We start from the raw sequence: 20,650 nt of genomic DNA on the forward strand, positions 1-20,650 counted from the left end.
GTAATAACAGTGATAACTTCAGGTGATTAACTGATACACCTTTTTAAGCCCTTATATCCTATGGAGGCAGTCTTATACTGCAGAGCTCCACCAGATCAATACATTCTCATTAGTGTTGTACAATAGATGCACAGCTCAGCTCTAAAGAGAAAGAGAGAAAGAGAGCCAGAAAGACAGGCAAGACAATGGAATGCAGCAAAGGTAGAAGCAAGATCTAAACTAGGAGAAAAGTCCACTATTCTTAAAGGGTTACTTTACACCAAAAAAAAATAAATAAATAAAAAAATAAAAAAATACTGTGATTCCAGACCTTTGTTCATCTTCAAAACACAAATTAAGATATTTTGGATACCCCTGATCCTCCATATACAGCAATTGCACAGACATGTTGTTTGTCAAGTTAAAAAAGGTACCAAAAATGTCCTATATACCAGTAATACTTAAACTTTTTTCATCAAGTACCACCTCATAAAACAATTGTCTCTCCAAGTACCACCATACAGAGAAGTATTGAAATAAAGTAGCGTAGTTGGCCCAGTAAAGCAGCTACAGCTTTGCACAGTTCAATAATGTGGCAGATTAATTACTACTATTAAGAATACTTATTATTGTTAGTAACTTTAAACATTATAAATAGTCTGAACATTAACATTGTACTGTGCTTATTTGTAAAAAAAAAAAAAAAAAAAAAAATTAATTAAAATTTTATTTAAAAATGTTAAAATTGTAGATTACTGTTCTTAAAAAAGAAAAAGAAAAAAGAAAAAAAATACCTACTTAAAAGTATTAACATATAGTAGCCAACTCATCAACACCTGGAAGTGTTGCATGGATCTTAGAAATGTAGGCTATATGTCATCATATATTTATATATAACTAATTTTTGTATATTTTTTAAATATATGTAGCATGTACACATGACATATTTGATTCCTCCGCATACCACTAAAAAATCTGCGTACCACTAGTGGTTTACGTACCACAGTTTGAGAACCACTGCTATATACAATCCATGTGGCTATAGTGGCTCAATTAGAAATTTTTAAAGCTGCAAGAATACTTTTGTGTGCAAATACATAAATAAAAAAATCTTAATAAATTATTGTCCTCAGTGTCAGTATAGGGTGCTTATTTATGTGTCACACTCAGTTGTTTTACTGTAATATTACATAAGAAACTTTTATGCTTTGTTTCAAGTAAATCTCACATATACATTGTTGTAGTGTTCATATGAATGTGCGCAATATACTGACACTGAGGAGAAGGAATCTTTGAATAAAGTTAGTTTCATTTTATGTGCATGCAAAACTTTTTCTAGTTTGAAAAAATCTGATTAAAGCATTGGGGATTTTTTTCTTTTTCTTTTAATTAATTTTATTTGATTTTGTTTTGTTTTATTTTTTTACTTTTTTATATCTCAATAAAAGCAGAAATGCTTCTAGAAAAAAATCCAGGCCTATGTACTGAATTTAGCTGAAGTTAAACTGCAGAAAAGATAAAAAAAAAAAAACTCAAGGGCATCAGAACGTCCTATTGTGCACAGTAAGGTGCTCCTTTGTAGACATTGCACATTCATGATGGTGGAGACTTTACAGCAAATTACTACTCAACAGTTTATGCATTCTATAAACCAGGGGTTCTCTCAAACACTAGTGGTACGCAGGCTTCCTTCTAGTGGTATACAAAGATATACAAATAAGTCATATATAATATTTACTATATATTTCAAAATTTATCAAAAAGAGTTTATACATTAATTGGCTGATATTTATGAGGCCCAAGGAACATTTCCAGGTTTTGATGAATAGGCTACTATGTGTTAATACTTTACATTTAAGCACAGCAATTTTCTGTTTACTTTAAGAACAGTGCAATTTTTAATTATCTTTCAAAAGCACACATTGATGTTTTATTTATTTTTAATGTTTAAGTTGATGTTAAAACTATTAAAATTGTAAAAAGTGGCTGATGATAAAAAATATTCATAACAAAATAAATTAATCTGCCACGTTTTTTGAACTGTACAGGGCTGTAGCTGCTTAATTAGGCCTAATACACTACTCTGTATTTCAATACTGGTCATTGTGGTGGTACTTGGAGAGAATTTTTGGTTACTTGGTGAAAAAAAGTTTATACTTTTAATTTTAATTAATTAATTAGTGAATTAAGAAAAAAAGTTTAGGAACCACATTAGAACATCTTGAAGCTACAAGAATACTTATGTGTGTAAATATAAAAATCTTAACAGTTTATTTTCCTCAGTGTCAGTATAGGGTGCACATTCATGTGTCACACTCAATTGCCTTACTGTCATATTACCTAAGATGCATCTGTGCTTTGTTTCGAAAGTCTCACGTGGGCATATGGGGTATATATATCAATGCAGTGTTCTTATGTATGTGCGCAATATACTGATACTGAGGAGAACCAATCATTGAATAACAAAGTTATTTTTAGACCTGGGGAGGCCAAGCTGGAGCACTAACTCTGGTCCCTCTTGCTCTGCAGTGGTTGGGGAAATTTGAAATTTAACCCCAAAAAACAAACCATTACAATTGGCATGCAAAAGTTTTTTTTCTAGCTTGATAATATTCTGAAAAAAAATTAAAAAATTAAAGATGTTTTTTTTTTTTTTTTTTTTTTTTTAGCACCACATTGCTGTCTATGGAGGATGAGACAGCTCTCAGATTTCATCTAAAGTACCTTAATTTGTGTACAGAAGATGAAAGATGGATTGGAACTTCAAAAGGGTGAGTGATTAATAACATATTTTTATTTTTGGGGTCAAACACCTCTTTAAATGTGCAAAATGTAAACTCCAATAATCCAAAAACAGATTCTGTTCTGTTGCTATTTAATGTTATACAGGTTTACAGGGCTGTATTTGAGCAGCAAGGTTAATGTTGACAGGTTGCAGAAAGCACAGGTGGCACACAGTTCTACCGTCACGGTACGCTCCGTAAAACAGCGTAAAATGTCTGTCATTGTCATGCGTTACCCTCCTCCCCTCAATGCCACTTATAAGCTACCTGTCCAATTCTATTTCCTGAGATGAAAACATAAACAAAAGGCGAGAAACCCGTTGCCATCAAAAGTAAAATCCTGACATGCTTTTCACAAGCCAAGAAGCGCTCTCCAAGATGTCTGTGCTGACCTATTTTGTCAGCGACAGTTAGCACAGCCACTGCTGGAACATCACAGAGACTAAAAGAAGGGGGAGAGTGAGAGTGGGAGTTTGTGTAAGGAAAGAAAGGTGCTGGATGCCTGATAAGAAGGAAATCCGAGATGCCTCTAAAAGCCATGATCATTTCTAAAGATGGCTCAATGTTTTCATCCAGCCTTTGTGCATCAATGTTCCAAGAAAGCTCTGCTTCAATAGCTGATATTCGTAGCTGGTGTACACATCTGATGTCAGAGAAAAGAGAACCGCTGATCCTTGATGTAGCATGCAAGTCTACACCAAATGGAGAGGCCATTGAGGAAGCAGGCTGTAATGGTGACTAACATAATCATATACTGAAGCTGCTCAGATCAGCACATTGTCATTTAAACATCAGACTGAGTGATGAAGCTTTGGAACAGTGGTTCAGACACATGATGTGATACACTGAGACATGGGTGAGATATCCCTAATGGCTCTCTTGATGACTTGCAGACTCACAATCTTGTTCAAATATGCACCTTCTTTAGTTCAGTCCTGTTCATGATAACAAACCAGAACATGCTATATACATGTCTTTATACTGTAAATTCTCCAGGGAAAGATCAGAGCTAATAGCCTCATGGAAGTGCTCTGACAGACACACATGCACATAAATGATTCTTTAGAATCTGTTGGGTGGTTTAGGTGCTATAATGCACAGTTGCTGCTTAAAGAACATGCTAAACCCACCCAGTGTGACTTTTAACTTTCTCTTAGTCTCTTAGTTTAACTCGGCAGCCATAGCCTTATGGCTAGAGTTGGACATGTTATTCAAATGTCACAGGTTCAAGTCTGAATACCATAAGGGATTGTAGGTGGAGGGAGTGAATAACCACTGCTGTCTTCCACCCTTAATACCACAGCTGAGGTGATTCCCTTGAGAAGGGCACCAAACCCCACGACTGCTCCTCAGTTGGTGCACCTCACAGTATTTATGTGTGGATAAATGAATCTGCTAAAAAAGTAAAGATTTTAAAAAAGTAACATTATATTAAGGGCTACCGCCAACTTAACATTTTCCATGTCGACTAGTAATCCTTCATATTAAGCGATTAGTCGACTAATAGAATGTTTACTAATAAACCATTTAAATCATAATAATGACATTTTAATTGCCTACTCAACTTAGTAAGTGATTGAGTGCAATGCAGCACACCAGCAGAAGTAATGATTGTAAATGTGTGTGGAAAAACTCTTAGGGAGACTGCATTAGCATTTTAATAATTTATTGATAAACTAGTGCTTTCTTTAATAATTGACTTAAGAGACACTAACTATGTTTCCATCCACAGATGTGAATAAAGCAGCGTTTTCATCCAATGAGTCAAAGAGAACAAAATTGTCACTTCTTGATTAACTGGCACCAAATATTAAAAATAAAAACGTAATTTGATGCAGTAGGAGAAGCTGTGTGAATTTTTTTCTTTATTTAATAAATGACTTGCTCCTCAGAAGACAAATGCTGAATTGCAATGAACGCGTGGTGGCGTTTAAAGCACGAGACGTGGAGTTATTAATAATATAATAACACTAATACTGCAATAGTTACGGCATCTTAAAATCTTAACACCTCATCTTAGAACGAACAAAACAACAATTCAGATGTTTAACAAGGTGCTAAACCTGCTGGTTTGTCTATTCACACACATTTTTATCATCACATAACATCTTATAACAAAATGACTTTTTTAAGGCATGTATTGGGATTTGTTTGGTAGAAATGTACCCATTGCAGTTCATGCACATTTTTTCTTATCGAATCAAAAGTTTATGTTCATTTTTTTATGCACATTTTTAAAAGATGTACATCATGGCATTTCCATTAACCTTTTTTATGTGCACATCCAAAATGCACATAAAAATAGGTGGATAAAAACATTGCTACTGACTCGATCATCATCTCCATGTTTAATACAGCATGTTTAATACAGATTACACAGTAAATCACATGTAATTTTTGGTTCCTTTACTGTACTTTGATCATCTCAGGACTTTTTCAGTCTATGGATGATCAGGGAGTTCTTGGATTACTTCTAAAATGTCTTAATTTGTGTTCCAAAGATGAACAAATGTTTCAAAGGAAATGAAAAGACATGCGGATGAGTATTTAACAGCAGACTTTTTAATTTTGGGTGGAATAATTCTATAAGATTTTTATAGAAATAATCATTTATGTTTAGTTTTAGCTCTTTTCAAGGCCCCTCACATGGGTACACTTCTTTGGTATTTCAAACAAAAGGATTTTGAATAATTTGAAAAATATAACTTGATTTTAATCCAATTCATAGCAAAACATGAGAGTGGAATAACATGTCTAAAACCTCATATGATTCCAACACTTCACCATTTGACAAAGGTGCTGTATGACACCATTTGACAAAGGTGCTATATAGCACATTTAAACATAGGTGCTATAAAGCACTTAAAGTTGTTCCCCTTATGATTACAATCCAACAGAGCAATTTAGCACCGATTTTGTTTAAAATGTAGGGAAGTTGCATCTGGATGTTCTGAGTCCAAAGCCCAATCTTGTTGCCATGCATTTATGCTTCTGTGCTCTGTTTGTGTTGCTCTGCAACAACACTTCCAAAACGTTAGCTGGCTGTATGCCCCTGTGTGCCAACTTTTTTTTCGCAGTTTTTTTTCTGAACACTACCTAAATGTACATACTGTATGGCTCAAACGCGGGAAGTGGTGGACAAGCAATAACTTTTATTATAAGGTAAACACAAAAAACTCCATCTGGAGCTCCTTCAAAGCACTCGACACTTGACACCAAGCTGATCAATCACAGAGCTTACGCTACCAATCATTGCGACATGTAGTCACATTTTTTGAGAGATGCACTAAAGCATCAGTGACAGCCATGACGAGGGCTATGCGACCATGCGAAGGCTTCGCCGGAGCATATGTGTGCACTTGACTTAGAAGTACAAATCAGCCTTTAGGGGAAAATTTTGAAGCCCTTACCCTTCACACTCTGTCCCAAGGGCCAAAAGGGAAGGGGTACAAAAATAGAATTGGGCCTATGTTTCTACTCAGGTACCTTTCCTGATCTTCATTACTAGCCTATTACTGTCTCAATAATGGCAACAATACTTCTATAAAAATTCCCAGCCCATGTACTGAATTTATTTGAAGTTAAACCCTGCAGAAAAGGTGAACACTCAAGGGCAGCAGAGCGTCCTAATTTGCACAGTAGGGTGCTCCTTTGTAGACATTACACATCCATGATGGTGGAGACTTCACAGCAGAGTGCTACTCAACAGTCTATGCAATGTAAAGCAACAAAGTGCAGACTTTGAATGTGTGCCATTTCTTGTCTTTTTTCAACTAACAACAAGAGCGTCCCCAACATAAAAAGCAGAGGGTAAAAGGCTGGGGATGAAATCACAGTTTCAAGCTGAACTACTGCCCACGTAAGGACAACTTTTTTGGCTACAAGGTGGACAGTGACAGTTATATGCTTCGCTAACAAGCAAAGGGCGATCTCGACTAGCAGACAGCAGGTTCTTTCTCCTACATGCAAACAGACAAACAGCTGCACAGTCTGCAGTGGCTAGGCGTCTGAATGGTTTGTTCTGAATGCTTATTAAAGGGCTAAATAAATAAAGATCTGTGCTCTGCTGGCAGCAGTTCAGCTTAATTGGCAGCCTTTTCAGAGAGAGGCCCCTGTGGAGCGCACCCGAGCATCAGGCTGAAACAGCTCCAGAGGGCCACAAAACGACCCCTGCAGCTCACGCTAGCCGCACTGCCTCTCTATGCGGCGAGAAAGGAAGGGAAGAGGTGGTTTTCACAGAGGCAGAAATCGAGAAACAAGAAAGGGAGAAAAAAAACAAGGAGCAGGTAGGGGGTGTGGACAGCCCAGGGCCCTGGCATCACCGGTGCATAGCATGCTTTAATTAGAGAGGCTGCCGCTTCAGCACCTCTCCAAACCACCAACACCCCCCTTCCAAAACCTCTCTGCTGTACTACACAGCTGCACTGAACATCCATTATGCATGGCGCCGGTTGGCAAGGTCCGTGACCCTCCGCCAGCCCTCCCTCCTTGGATCCTGTGGGGCATCCGTCCCCCTGAGTCCCACAGCAGGGATACGGCAGCTAAGGAGACGCTCTGACTCTCGTGCCGCCCACTCAGCAGGCATAAAAGTGCTAAGTGGCGCAGTGGCAGAGCAGCGTATTGGATGTGGTGGCACAACAGCAGCATGATTCAACGAGGACTGCATTGGTGAGGCATGAAACATGGGCTGAATGTAAATGCGAGCGGAACCCTAAAGATGAGCTTTTTGACAGATGGGCTGATGGCAGGGTAATGGACGACAGAGCATGAGAGAGAAAGAAAAGATAGGACAGGAGGAGTGCCATACCTTTCACTACCTTATCCAGATAGTGAGCTTTAGGGGGAGATAAAAGACAAGGACATATAAGGGAGGTTTCTGAACAGTGCTGCTTCCATGACAAGACACAGACAGCTAGAGGCATGGGCTGGTTGCTCAAGACTGCTACGTTAACTGAAACACAGAAGGGGCTGCAAAGCGATAGCAAGGACAAAAACATGCAACAAGCAAAACAACACGTCACAGGCTGGGAGAGAGTTAAAGGTATGGTGTGACAAGGTAGAGAAAGAGAAAAGTGAAAAAAAGATGTAGAGACAAGTCTCGATTTTCAGTATATTAACATTTTTTTTGGAAACACTTTCTATAAAGACTGCATAAACATATATCATACCGCATTTTGCATTCGAATAAGTTTTAATTTAGATATAAAAATCAAGCGCACATGTATGTCATACAGCTTTACATCTGAGGACTAATGTTGGGTTCACAGCAAACTTGCAAACTTGAAGCATTACATCAGTTGTTCTAGTTTACTCGCGGAATGTTTTTCACTTTAAGTAAATTTTCTGCTCGAGTTCAATAATAATTTCTTTTTAAAAGGTATGACTAAAGCATTCTTGGCAAAGACATCATACATGAAACACCATGTGTGCCGCCTGGTGGTAATTCACCTCAATTCGCACATTTGCATCGACTTTGAGCTGTCATGATACTGAAATTTGATAACAATTAGTACTGAAATATGAGCGTTTCAAAGTCATGCCGACCGGCTGGTTTGTCTTTAAGCTGATATATGAGCGGTCTGATGAATCACAGCTTTAAAATGCTCAAGTGTTCCTGAATATTACACGCAGTAAACAGCTTCTAGATTGGTGAGCCGATGACCTTCACAGCCAATTACAGTCATTTGTGTTGAGCACATGAACACAATGACAAATCAGCGCTGTTTATGAATGTGCTCTACAGTGCTCTAATGTTCACGAGAAATGGACGTTTTTAAAATTACAATACTGATGGGTAACGATTTCCAGTATTGTGACCACCCTATTGACTTTGTATACAGCTAATGCTGAGTTTACATCAGAAATACAGCACTGCATCACTTGCTCTCATTTACTCACAGGATATGTTTTTGCCTCACACAAATTTTCTGCTTGAATCATGCTTTAGTTGGGTTGAAAAAAACACTATTTTAAGAAACTTTTCAGTTCATGGTGATATTTTAACTGACTGAAAACATAATTGCTATCTACATATTTTGATCTATTGAACCCAAACATGGGAGCGTTGTCTCAAAGGATCTCAAAGGAACTTCCCATCACTACTGTGCATCTAACCCCAGAAGTAGCCTTGCACACATATTGTACTTAGGGCTGCTATCTTGTGAGCAGCTGTATTTGAATTTGAGGATGGGTAGATGGCAGTGTTCATGTGCCCTTTGAACACAGGTATAAAAAAAAAATATATCTTTAGTTGAGTTATTATACAATATTCTGGTAATTTTGTATCTAAGTAATTTCAAAATGTAAAAAAAGGTAAATATAACCCTAAATACTAATTAAAACTAACTGTATTTTAAAAACAATAGGTCAAACCAAAATAAAAACTAAAACTAATAAAAAAATCCAAAACTATTATAACCTTGATTTGCTGTGAACCCACGCACGCACGCACACACACGACACGGACACAAACACATGCACAAAAACGAGACCCTAACTAAATAAAAATGAAGTGATGATGACGACAGCTATACTAAAAAATATACTGACATTTTTGTTGACTATTAAAAAAGAGACGAGAGTATGATAGAGGATTTAGGAAATTATCCAGTCAGAATTATCCTTTGTGTGTGATGCATGACACACGTATGCACATTCGAAAACTGTTACTGGTACACAGTAGATGCGGGACGCGATTACATCAGCATCTATGAGAGAAAAAGAGGATTCGCGTTTGATGTCAAGACAAAAAGACTGTAAACCATATGGCGAGGAAATAGCTGCTAAAAAGAACAAATCAAAATGCCAGGATTTCATCCCAAAATTCACGCAAAGGTAAACTCAGAACTTTTTTTTTCATTTACCCGAGTGTTTCCTTTCCCCAACTGAAATGGTATAGCCTCTCGTTAACTATTAGAGAACTGACTCTGTTAGATTGTACTTTAAAGTTAAGTCTTAAATTCAATAAGTCTTTAAATCTTTTATGTAAGTATTATGTACAATATTTTAATTAAATTACACTTAAATAAATTCAAATATATTTTAGCCAACTAAATCTAGACTACATCTAACTGTCTAAAAGCTTGTAAAATTTAGTCAACTAAAACTAGACAAAACAAAAATAATTCAGAAGACTAAAATATGACTAAAACTAAAATGGATTTTTAGACAAACGACTAATGCTGTGTTCACACCAGACGGGGAATGCGCAGATAAATTGCATTATTTGCACGTAAATTCATGATCGCTTTCCTTGCGTGTCAAATTTACTTCGCAACAGACATGGATTTGTATGATGGACAGGGCTTCTGTCTGCTCGGTGACTCTAGCTTCGTTGCTAAATAGCTAACATGGATTTTATTGAGAAAATAACTGTGTTTATGTGCTTTACGAAGGCTGGAAAACAGCGTTGATATGTTTAGAGCCGTGTCTAAGTCCACTAGATCCTTTCAGAGGTGCACCCATCTCTGTGAGCTCATCAACTCCTCCAGAAACTTAGCCTGTATGATGGAAGCATTCAGTGGTGCTTCTGACTGAGCCGAGCCTAGTTTGATGAACTGTTGTCAGTGTAGGCAGGAGGATTGTCCCCCAAGACACCAACAACAGGAGCTATGTCATAATCACGCCCCCCACAAGAGCAAGCTCCTGATTGGTTAACACGGCGCAAATGTCCGCTGAAGTTCAGATTTTCGAATTCAAGTGTTTTGCGTAAAACGCGCAATACGCTCTACTCGCGCTGCTTCACTCGCTCTACTCGCGCTGACGAAATGCGTCATTCACACCCCCTCATTCGTGCGTATCATGCCGCAGGATGTCTATTCGTGTTTTTGCATTGACTTGTACATGTTAGTCACTCGCACTTGATGCTTCTTCCGCGTCTGATGTGAATGCAGCAAAAAACTTAATCAAAATTTGCTGTCATAATTAACACTGCCATACATACCTACAGTATTTTTTTTATTTATTTTTTTTACTATGGATGTGAAGGTTATTTTTGGCTACGTTGTAATTCCTACATTCTTTAAAAGTATTTTCTCTTCTCTTAAAGAAGAATAAACTTTGGTTAAAAAAGGATGAGTAAATGGTGGGTACATTTTAATTAATGAGTAAACGTTAATGCAGACTTTCTGGAAAGTGTTAATATTTGTGCAAGTTAACATTTCTGTACAATTAGTACATCTTTCACATTTAAAAGTGTGATAATGTTAAAAGCGTATAAAGACATGTCACCAAAAAGACAACCAATCCAAACAACACTAAAGAGGCAAGACGTCACCTGTCCAACATTCTGCACAATACACCACAGACCATCAGACTTACCACCTTTAATGGCACACGCTTTATAAGACTGTAGGGTCTCTGTTGTTGTTCTCACTATGGTACACGTATGAAGAACATCAATAATGCATTAAGAAAACATTAAAAGACAGAACCCTGGTGCACTGGCCCTGGAAAAATTGTTTTCTATTTTTGCTGAACTAGAAAGTTCATAAGATCAAATGAGATTTTTCTTTTTTTGCTTTGTTTCTCTCTGATGTTTTGCGAGCTGTTCTCAGAGACACAAATCAAATGTTATAGCTGGAAAACAACCATTTTAGATCAGACTATGCATGTTTCTTAAACAGAACTGATATGATGCGGATGTTTTTGAACAGAGAGGATCAGAGACGGAATGAAAAAACAAGGATGTTGAGAGACACACTGGTAAAGACAGTCTCACAGCAGGCTGCTTAATGACACATTTAGATTATTTGCGTGAGATAAGCGAGAAGATAAATGTCAGACACTTAAAGTGATGTATCGATGTTTCAAGTATTTGTATAGTCTATTGGTGTTGTCTACAAATACAAGTTAAACAGACAGGTTGGTCACTAGTGTATGTTAAACAAGAATATGTTTGGATTAGCTTCATTAGGGGCTTAATAACCCAATGCCAACCCATATTTCCTGTACTAAACCACCTAAGGAAGTTTTGCATTGCTTTAAAACATATTAACATATTTTGTTATTAAATAGTAAGCAAACAAATGAGCACATTTATTGCAATACGGTTTGGTATATTTAACTTCGGCCCACAGCCCTCAATCAAGTTTGGCTTTTTGCCCTTTATAAGAGAAAGTTTGGGCTTCCCTAACTAAATAAAACTATCTGAATATTTTATGAGAATGATTTTGAAACTGCTTATACCAGAGATAATCCCTTAGCAGTAGTAAAACCAGTCTCTAGTGTGCTATTAATTCAAACTAAACTAAATCAGTCAAAACTTCCAGCTTATACAAATCACAAAAAACGAAACTGCAAAAAAATAATGAATATTTTTTTCACAATATTCCATTTTAATTCCCCAATGTAAAGAATGTCTTTCCAGTGACTGAGTCCTCTCGTGCAGCGCAAATGTTTGTGTTCAAAATGAACTAATCGGAAGGAGCGACAGAGAGGAGAATAAGAAAAGAGAGAAATGATGAAAAAGACACCTTAGCACATTCCCACATTAAAATGCATGAAGACAAGCTTTGTATCCTTGAGCAAACCTGTTCATGCTATGCCGAGTTGCACAAATTCAATTACGCATGCTTCTCTCACACCTCCTCATCCGCCCCTTCGTCCCACACAAAAAAAACACAAGCACATCCCACTTCCTCCTCACCGATAGTGCAGTGTTCTCCATTCCATCCCGGGCTGCATTCGCACTTTCCGTCCTTGCAGGTCCCGTGTTCGCTGCAGCGAGGGTGACAAGCCCGTTGCTCACACCCGGTGCCCATCCAGCCCTCGTCGCACCGGCAGCTGCCCGCCACACAGATGCCATGTCCACCACAGTCCGCTGCGCACAGCTCTGTGGGACACACGGGACAGAGAGAAAGAGAGGTGTTACCCAGGAGTATTTGGGACAAGGGAAAAAGAGGAAGCAGATCCAGGAGTTATTGTCAGTGATGGGACGGCCACGCTCCACTACCTTGTCTGATGAGGAGTGAAAAGAAATTCCTGCAGCTCATAATAGGGGGGCAATCCCTTCTGGACAATACAAATCTAATAAAACCATTACAAAGCCGGGGTTTGGGGATTTTCTGCTGCATCTCTTCCCCCCTTTTTTTTTTTTGTTTTTTTTTTTTGGAGGGAATCCCTCCTATTGTGTGGACGGGTGTAGGCAAAACGAATAAAAGAAAAGGACGAAAGAAAGAAAAGTCAAAGAACAAAATCCAATTCCGACTTTCTATATATGGAAACACACTGGGTTATTTAAATCAGATTTGCAGCATGTGTCATGAGATTAAATTTGCTACTCTTCAAAAGAAAGTTAATTTACACAAATTTACAAAGATTTTACTTTGTTTTACTCTGCATTTTTAACTGAAGGTTCAGGTGTGTTCAACAGAAGTGCCAGTTAATTCACATAAGGCACATAAATTCACACCACATCTAGAAACACCACTGCATAATATAAAACCTACTTGTGAAAGCAAACAAAAGGTGATTTATTTTGAAATGCAAAAGCATGTCTAGTTCATTATAAGATGAAGTTCAAAATATGACTATAAAAGCAATGCATTTTTTTAATAAAGATGACATCGATGTCATGAAAAATAAATAATATAAAATAAACACACAGTTACACAAACACCAGGACACTCATATTTAACTTGCACATATAAAAATGTACAATCAATAACTTTAACAATCAACAATAGTTCAATTTGAGAGAAACAAAATAATATGATACACTGTAAAAAAAAAAACTGTTTCTCTTTTCTTTTACTTTTATTGTTATTATCTATTCTATTGTTATGAATTGCATTATGGGACCTTGATCTCTGCTCTGTTTACTTTTTATGCTGAAAATTGAACTGGAGTTTAACAAAAAGTGACTTTTATTGACAAGTTAGTAGAAACAATATATTGTATAGGCAATTTTACATGCACACATCCCCAATTTCTGTTTAACGGAGAGCAGGTTTTTTCAACACATCTAATCATAATAGTTTTAATAACTCATTTCTAATAACTGATTTATTTATCTTTGTTATGATGACATATTATTTTACTACACATTTTTATGACGCTTCTATACAGCTTAAAGTTTAAAGGCTTAACTAGGTTAATTAGGTTAACTAGGCAGGTTAGGGTAATTAGGCCAGTCATTGTATAACGATTGTTTGTTTTGTAGACTATTAAAAAAAATATATAGCTTAAAGGGGCTAATAATATTGACCCTACAATTGTGTAAAAAAAAAAAAAAAAAAACAGTTTATAGCTGAAATAAAACAAATTAGATTTTCTCGAGAAGAAAAAATATTATATTGTATTATATTTTCACACTTTGAAAATGTCCTTGCTCTGTTAAACATCATTTGGGAAATATTTAAAAAAAGAACAAAAAATTCAAAGGGGGCTAATCATTTTGACTTATGATATGATATATATATCATAAGTCAAAATGATTATATAAATGAATATATAAATGATTATAATAAATATTGTATTTGTTTGGAAAAATAACAGAAAAAGTACTGGCAAGTTCCAGGTTTTGTCAATCAATACATATCCATTTAAAAATGTCAATAACAGTCCCTTTTTCAAACTTTTCAACATCACAAGTTGTTGGAGGTAAGATACATTTCCATTAATGTAACTCAAAAGCATAAAAATGGGAGGGAAAAAAAAACACTATTTTACCAACACATTGTCATTGCAATTTGTTTCTAATTGATTTAGTAGCTAATAGGTATGATAATGTCAGATTTTATTTGTACAATTTTCTTATCCCCCAATTACAGTTTTGGTTTAAGGGTGGGGTTGGGTGCAACACCTTCATTTTAAAATTGTAAAACATAAAATAGTTACATTTATTTGTGAGATCTGTGTTAACAGATGTTGTTTACTGTGGAACAGAAAGTTTTTTTGACTGATTGATAGCTTGATTGATATATATATATATTTTAATGCCCACCCATATTGGTACAGATATTTTTTTGTAAATGTCATAAACCTGTTGTTTTTATACTGACCTTATAATATTTTTTATCTACTATAACTTACCATAAACCTGAAGCCAATCTAATGCCTCATTCAAAATAGCTGCGAATTTGTAGCTGCCTGTCGCTCTGGGTGGTGACCTGTTGCAAATGCAGGTCTATGTAGGCTTACAGTATGAAGAATACAAGAGAATACCATTTTGTCAACCTTGTCACATCACTTGACATGCCCATTGATTGTATTTTATTAACATTTACCCCCACCGAAACCCTAAATCCAACCATCACAGTAACGTAACCCCCCCCCCCCCCCAAAAAAAAAAATAATAATAATAAAATAAAAAATAACGTCTTCTTCTACCCTGAACCTAAACCCAATTGTCACAGTACTGTAAAAATATTAATTATTGTTATACAGCGTCATACAAAATGCTACTATATTGATGTGGATATTGCACTTCTGGCCGGCTGCTTATTCAATCCAGACCCCACCTGATCACCAAACGGTCGCTCTCCTAAACGGAGGTCCCTGGAAGTCACTCACTCTCCATTGAAATGAAATGATTGTCCCTTTGCTGCAGCAAGTTGCTAGTAGTGTGAATGAGACTTAAACCTTTAATTATATTTTCATTTCCAGCTATAGTTTAATAAGTATTTTGACTAAAATAAATAAACTCACGCAAGCACACACACACACTATTTGTTGGTATACAAGTGAAAATGATATTTGTAAAAAGAACATTCATTCACATTCAATGTGTCAAGTATTCAACTCATCAGCGTATGAAGCGGTGATTATGCGCTGTTGTCTGATCAGCTAAATGTATGCAGTCGTCAGTCATGAGGACAGAAGGCGGTCTATGGGCCATTAATGAGTCAATTATGTTCATGCAGCTCCACGTTTTGTCATTCTTACAAATTAAACAGAGTTAAGTTCGTCTTTTCAGGCGCAAACCATAACATGGCATTACCAGATTTAAAAGCTTGAAGGAAAGGAAAAAGAAAAAAAAAAACTCCCTCATTCTAATTACAGCACAGGGCCTTTGTTAAATTATGTAAATGCCCTTAATTTCACATGCAACATTTCAATTACAGGCATCCTAATGGCATTTCATTCAGAGCTGCTTAAAGTTGTCTAGGAGACACTCGATTGCTCTTTTCCTCTGCTCTCATTTACTGACCCTTCTCTTAAAGGGGACAGAATGTGAAAACCAGACTTTTTCCAGGTCTATAATTGGGTCTCCGGTGCATCTACCAACCCAGAAATCAACAAAATGTACAAACTAGGCTTTTTCTCCAAGGGTAAAACCAGATTTTGTTCCCTTAGTGATGTATAAAGAACACCTTAATATGTATTACTATATGTAATAATAATAATAATAATATTAATAATAATAATTCATGATGCAACAACTTTACACTTTTTGTCAAAACATAATATTTTTACATCAAATATATTTACGTTGACTATTATTTGGATATGATAACTAATTGAGCAAAAATCATATTTATTTAAGATTATATTGATCGTACTTTTTAAAAATATTTTATATATTTAAACAGTGCATCCAAAAATTTTGCTAACTTTTAGCGCTTCACCTTTTCCACATTTTTTGTTACAGCCTTATTGCAAAAATGATAAAATTAATTTATTTTCTCAAAAGTCTACACACAATACCTCCATAATGAAAATGTGAAAAAAAAATAAAATAAAATAAAATAAAAAAAAAATATATATATATATATATATATATATATATATATATATATATATATATATATATATATATATATATATATATATATATTTTTTTTTTTTTTTTTTTTTTTTTTTTTTTTTTTCAAAATTTATTACAATTAAAATTGAAACATCACATGAACATAAGTATTCACAGCCTTTGCTGTGCAGCTCTAAATTGAGCTCAGGTACATTCTGTTTCCACTGATCATTCTTGAGATGTTTCAGCAGCTTAATTGGAGCTTAATTGGACATGATTTGAAAAGGGACCTGTCTATATACACCTGTCTACATAAGGTCCTAGGGTTAACAGTTCATGTCAAAGCACAAACCGAGCCTGAACACAAAGGAATTGTCTGTAGACCTCCAAGAGAGAATTATCTCGAGACACAAGGCTGGGGAAGGTTACAGAAAAATTTATGTTGCTCTGAAAGTTTCAATGAGCACAGTGGCCTCCATCATCCGTAAGTAGAAGATGTTTGAAAGCACCAGGACTCATTCTACAACTGGCTGGCAATCTAAGCTGAGTGATCGGGGATAAGGGCCTTAAGGGAAGTGATTAATAACCCGATGGTCACTCTGTCTGAAATTCAGAGTTCTTCTGTAGAGAGAGGGGAACATTAAAGAAAGGACAACCATCTGTGCAGCAATCCACCAATCAGGCCTGTATGGTAGAGTGGCTAGGCGGAAGCCACTACTCACCTACTCACCAGGACTGCTGCAAGTGTGATATTTAATTTATACAACAGTTTGATGGCATAATCGTATATATATATATATATATATATAAAAACAGGTCCGTATCTAGCCTTGTAAAAGAGGTGGTTCTTTTTTTCTCAATAAAGTAGACATTTTAGCTGTTGTATAAATTAAATATCACACTTGCAGCAGTCCTATATGGCAGCATATTTTCACTGGTGGGGAGATAATATTCTTTTTATATATATATATATATATATATATATATATATATATAGTTCATATTTAAACATTTTGAGTTCATGCCTATTATTAATACAAAATAAATCATTTCACTAAAGTGGCTACCTTTTTTTCATGCTAAATTAACATAATACATGTTTACATGTACACGTGTTTGCCATCAGACATCTGAGAAACTGTGAAAATACATATATACTTCTACATTTATTTTTAAAATATTTTATTTACATTTATTATTTTTTTAAAAACCTCACTTTAATGAACATACTATTTTAATATATATATATATATATATATATATATATATATATATATATATATATATATATATATATATATATATATATATATATATATATATATATATATATATATATATATATATATAAATATTATTTTTTTATATCAAAGCTCACATTTGTCTTCAAGTTTCAACAACACTGGTAAAAGTGTTAACTGTATTAATAATAACATTGTGTTACATTTGCTGTTGTTGTTCAAATGTATGTGTGTGTGTATGTTCAAGATAGAAGACTGGACTTGTAATAATTCAGTCATGCTGCATCTTCAGCTTGAGCAGCTCGGCTTTAAATGGCTATTTCCAGCAAAGCCCTGCAGATTACCTAATAGGTCAGTCTGTCTGCTTGACATTAAAGTCAAAATCATATTCGCAGATATTGGTGTTTCAAAAGTTTGCTGTAGCAAAATTCCATTAGTTCTCTGATCTCCTAAAGCCTTGTGCTGTTTACTATTGAAGAGACCAAAATAATGACACTCCGTCACTACATTTCAGCTTTTTGGAGGAACATCAATAATAAATGCACCTGCTTTAAATCTGATCCAGGAAAACTGAATGTGGGTTTATGTCTAGTGTTGCAAACAAACAAGCAACACATATACAGTAATAATAATAATAATAATAATAATAATAATAATAATAATAATAATAATAATAATAATAATAATTATTATTATTATTATTATTATTATTATTATTATTATTATTATTATTATTATTATTATTATTATTATTATTATTATTATTATTATCAAAATCAGCATCAGAATCAGTTTTATTGCCAAGTGTGCTTCACACACAAGGACTTTGTTTTGCCTACACAAGCTTCCAGAGTACATAATGTGACAAGTGATAACACAAAATAAATATAAAAAATATATATATGATAAACATTAAACAAAGATGCAATTAGTCAAAAAATCTGAATGTTGAATTGTATGTACAGATTGTTCTAACATACAGTTTATAAGGTGCTTTGTACAAATGCGAATGGAGAAAGTATTGCATTGTATATTTATATTAGGTGCTTTGTACAAGTGCGTATGAGAAAGTATTGCACATATTTATAGCACAGTTGGGGAATATTTATCTGTTCATAAGGTAGATGGCATCAGGAAAAAAAATTTGCCTGTGTCTGGCTGTTTTTGTGCTTGGTGCTCTTAAGCGCCGACCAGCCGGTAATAATTTGAACAGGTAGTGTGCTGGGTGCAAGGCATCCAGAGTGATTTTGCAAGTCCTTTTACTCACTCTGGAAGAGTACAGTTGTTATTATTTTATTTTATTTTTATTTTTTTATTTTTTTTATTATAAACATACACCCATGGTTATAATCCTTGCCTTAAATAATAGTGTTATTTTGTTTGTTGATAATAATCAACAAACTATTATACTGATGAGTGCGTCACAGACAGAGATGGGAATAACGGTGCTATAAATAGACGGTGATACTTTTTTCAGCAACAAGTAATCAAATTAATTACTACTTTCTCCGTTACAACAAAATTTTGTGTTACTATTATTGAGAACACTGTATCGGTTTACATATGAGCAGTGTCATATGTGTGTGTGTGTGTGTGTGTGTGTGTGTGTGTGTGTGTGTGTGTGTGTGTGTGTGTGTGTGTGTGTGTGTGTGTTCGGTGTTCGGGACACATAACCAACCACTGATGATGATTGTCTGTGAACGTTGTGTAATTGAGAAAGTGATGATTGGCTTAGATAAAGTACATTTCTATCTTCTGCCAGAGGCATAGTGTGGATGTTCACACACAAGCACACGTACAGTCAGTCGCACACACCAACAACAAAACGGCAAATGGCAAATCCAATAAGTTCAAAGGTAGCTTTTGCAAGTTAGAAATATAAGCACTACCTTTCCCTCGCTGATGTGAAAGGCAAGAATGTTTATATTAATATTTATAATAATATGTTGAATTTGGGGGTGATGTGGTGGAGCAGTGGGTTTCCTCTGGGTGCTCTGATTTTCCCCACAAGACCAAAGACTGGCCCAGCTTGGACTTGGACCAATGACTTTCTTCCTTCGAGGTGAAGCGACAACCTTTAGATTTTGAATTAAGCTTATTATTACGTACAAATTGCAATAACATTTTACAAAGCACTTTTATCAGTCAATGTATTTACTACCACCAATAAAAAACGAACAATAAACTTATTACAGCATTTATTTATCTATGTTAACATCAGTTAATGGAAATAAAGTCAATCATATACTTAGTTCTTGTTAAGAAAAGGTACATTAACGAATGTAAAAAGCAAATCTTTAGAATTTTGCAAAAGTAGCATTATGATTATTTATAAAAGCTGCAAAAGATTGTTCCTACTTAGCTTGTGTTGGTAAATACATGTTAACAAATGAAACTTACTTTCAGGGCTGTTTATGTCAAAGTTGACATTTAGCCACACCATGGTGGTGTTAAATTTATTACGAAGTTGGCTTGTTAGCCCAATGCTCAACCTCCAATCTGGTGAACCAGGTACATACACACTTACAGTACGGCCAATTTAATTTACCCAGTTCATCTATAGTGCATGTATTTAAACTTGTGGGCGAAGCTGCAGTACCCAGGGAAAACCCTTGTGAACACTGGAAGATCACAACTCTACACAGAAATGCCAACTGATCCAGCCAGGGCTTAAACCAGCAACCCTCTTGCTGTAAGACGTCAGCGTTATCCACTGCACCACCGTGCCACCCTACCTAATGAAATTACTAACTGGAAAAAATAAATAAATAAACTGAAAGCAATGTATGTTTAGTTGTATGCTGGAATAATAAATAAAATTAGAACTAGAAATTATAAGCATTAATAGTCAGTCTTTAGTGTAATATTTAGATGTTAAACCGTTTTTTTTTTTTTTTTTAAGAGCACAGAAACCCTAGTTTAACAGAAGCAGGTCCTTGTCCTCCTGCACAAGATGCTCA

The 20,650-nt window shown here is 35.3% G+C and overlaps 1 protein-coding gene and 1 long non-coding RNA gene across 24 annotated transcripts in view; one reads left to right on the forward strand and one right to left on the reverse strand.

Annotated features, from left to right (window-relative positions):
- tenm4 (teneurin transmembrane protein 4) overlaps nt 1-20,650 on the reverse strand; it is a 462,218-nt gene that overhangs the window by 145,403 nt on the left and 296,165 nt on the right. For 16 of the 23 annotated variants that reach the window (XM_087282405.1, XM_087282404.1, XM_087282400.1 and 13 more), the window contains 1 exon segment: nt 12,409-12,594. In XM_087282405.1, the coding sequence (XP_087138531.1) occupies nt 12,409-12,594 (186 nt within the window). 23 annotated transcript variants of the gene reach the window in all.
- Nucleotides 19,017-20,650, forward strand: part of LOC148679594 (uncharacterized) — a 4,090-nt gene continuing 2,456 nt past the window's right edge. Inside the window, exon 1 of the long non-coding RNA XR_015944981.1 lies at nt 19,017-20,650. This exon is cut by the window's right edge and continues 538 nt beyond it. This is a non-coding gene — a long non-coding RNA (uncharacterized LOC148679594).

This window comes from Danio rerio, chromosome 15, assembly GCF_052040795.2.
Source record: "Danio rerio strain M-AB ecotype USA chromosome 15, GRCz13ab, whole genome shotgun sequence".
In the NCBI taxonomy this organism is placed as follows: domain Eukaryota; kingdom Metazoa; phylum Chordata; class Actinopteri; order Cypriniformes; family Danionidae; genus Danio; species Danio rerio.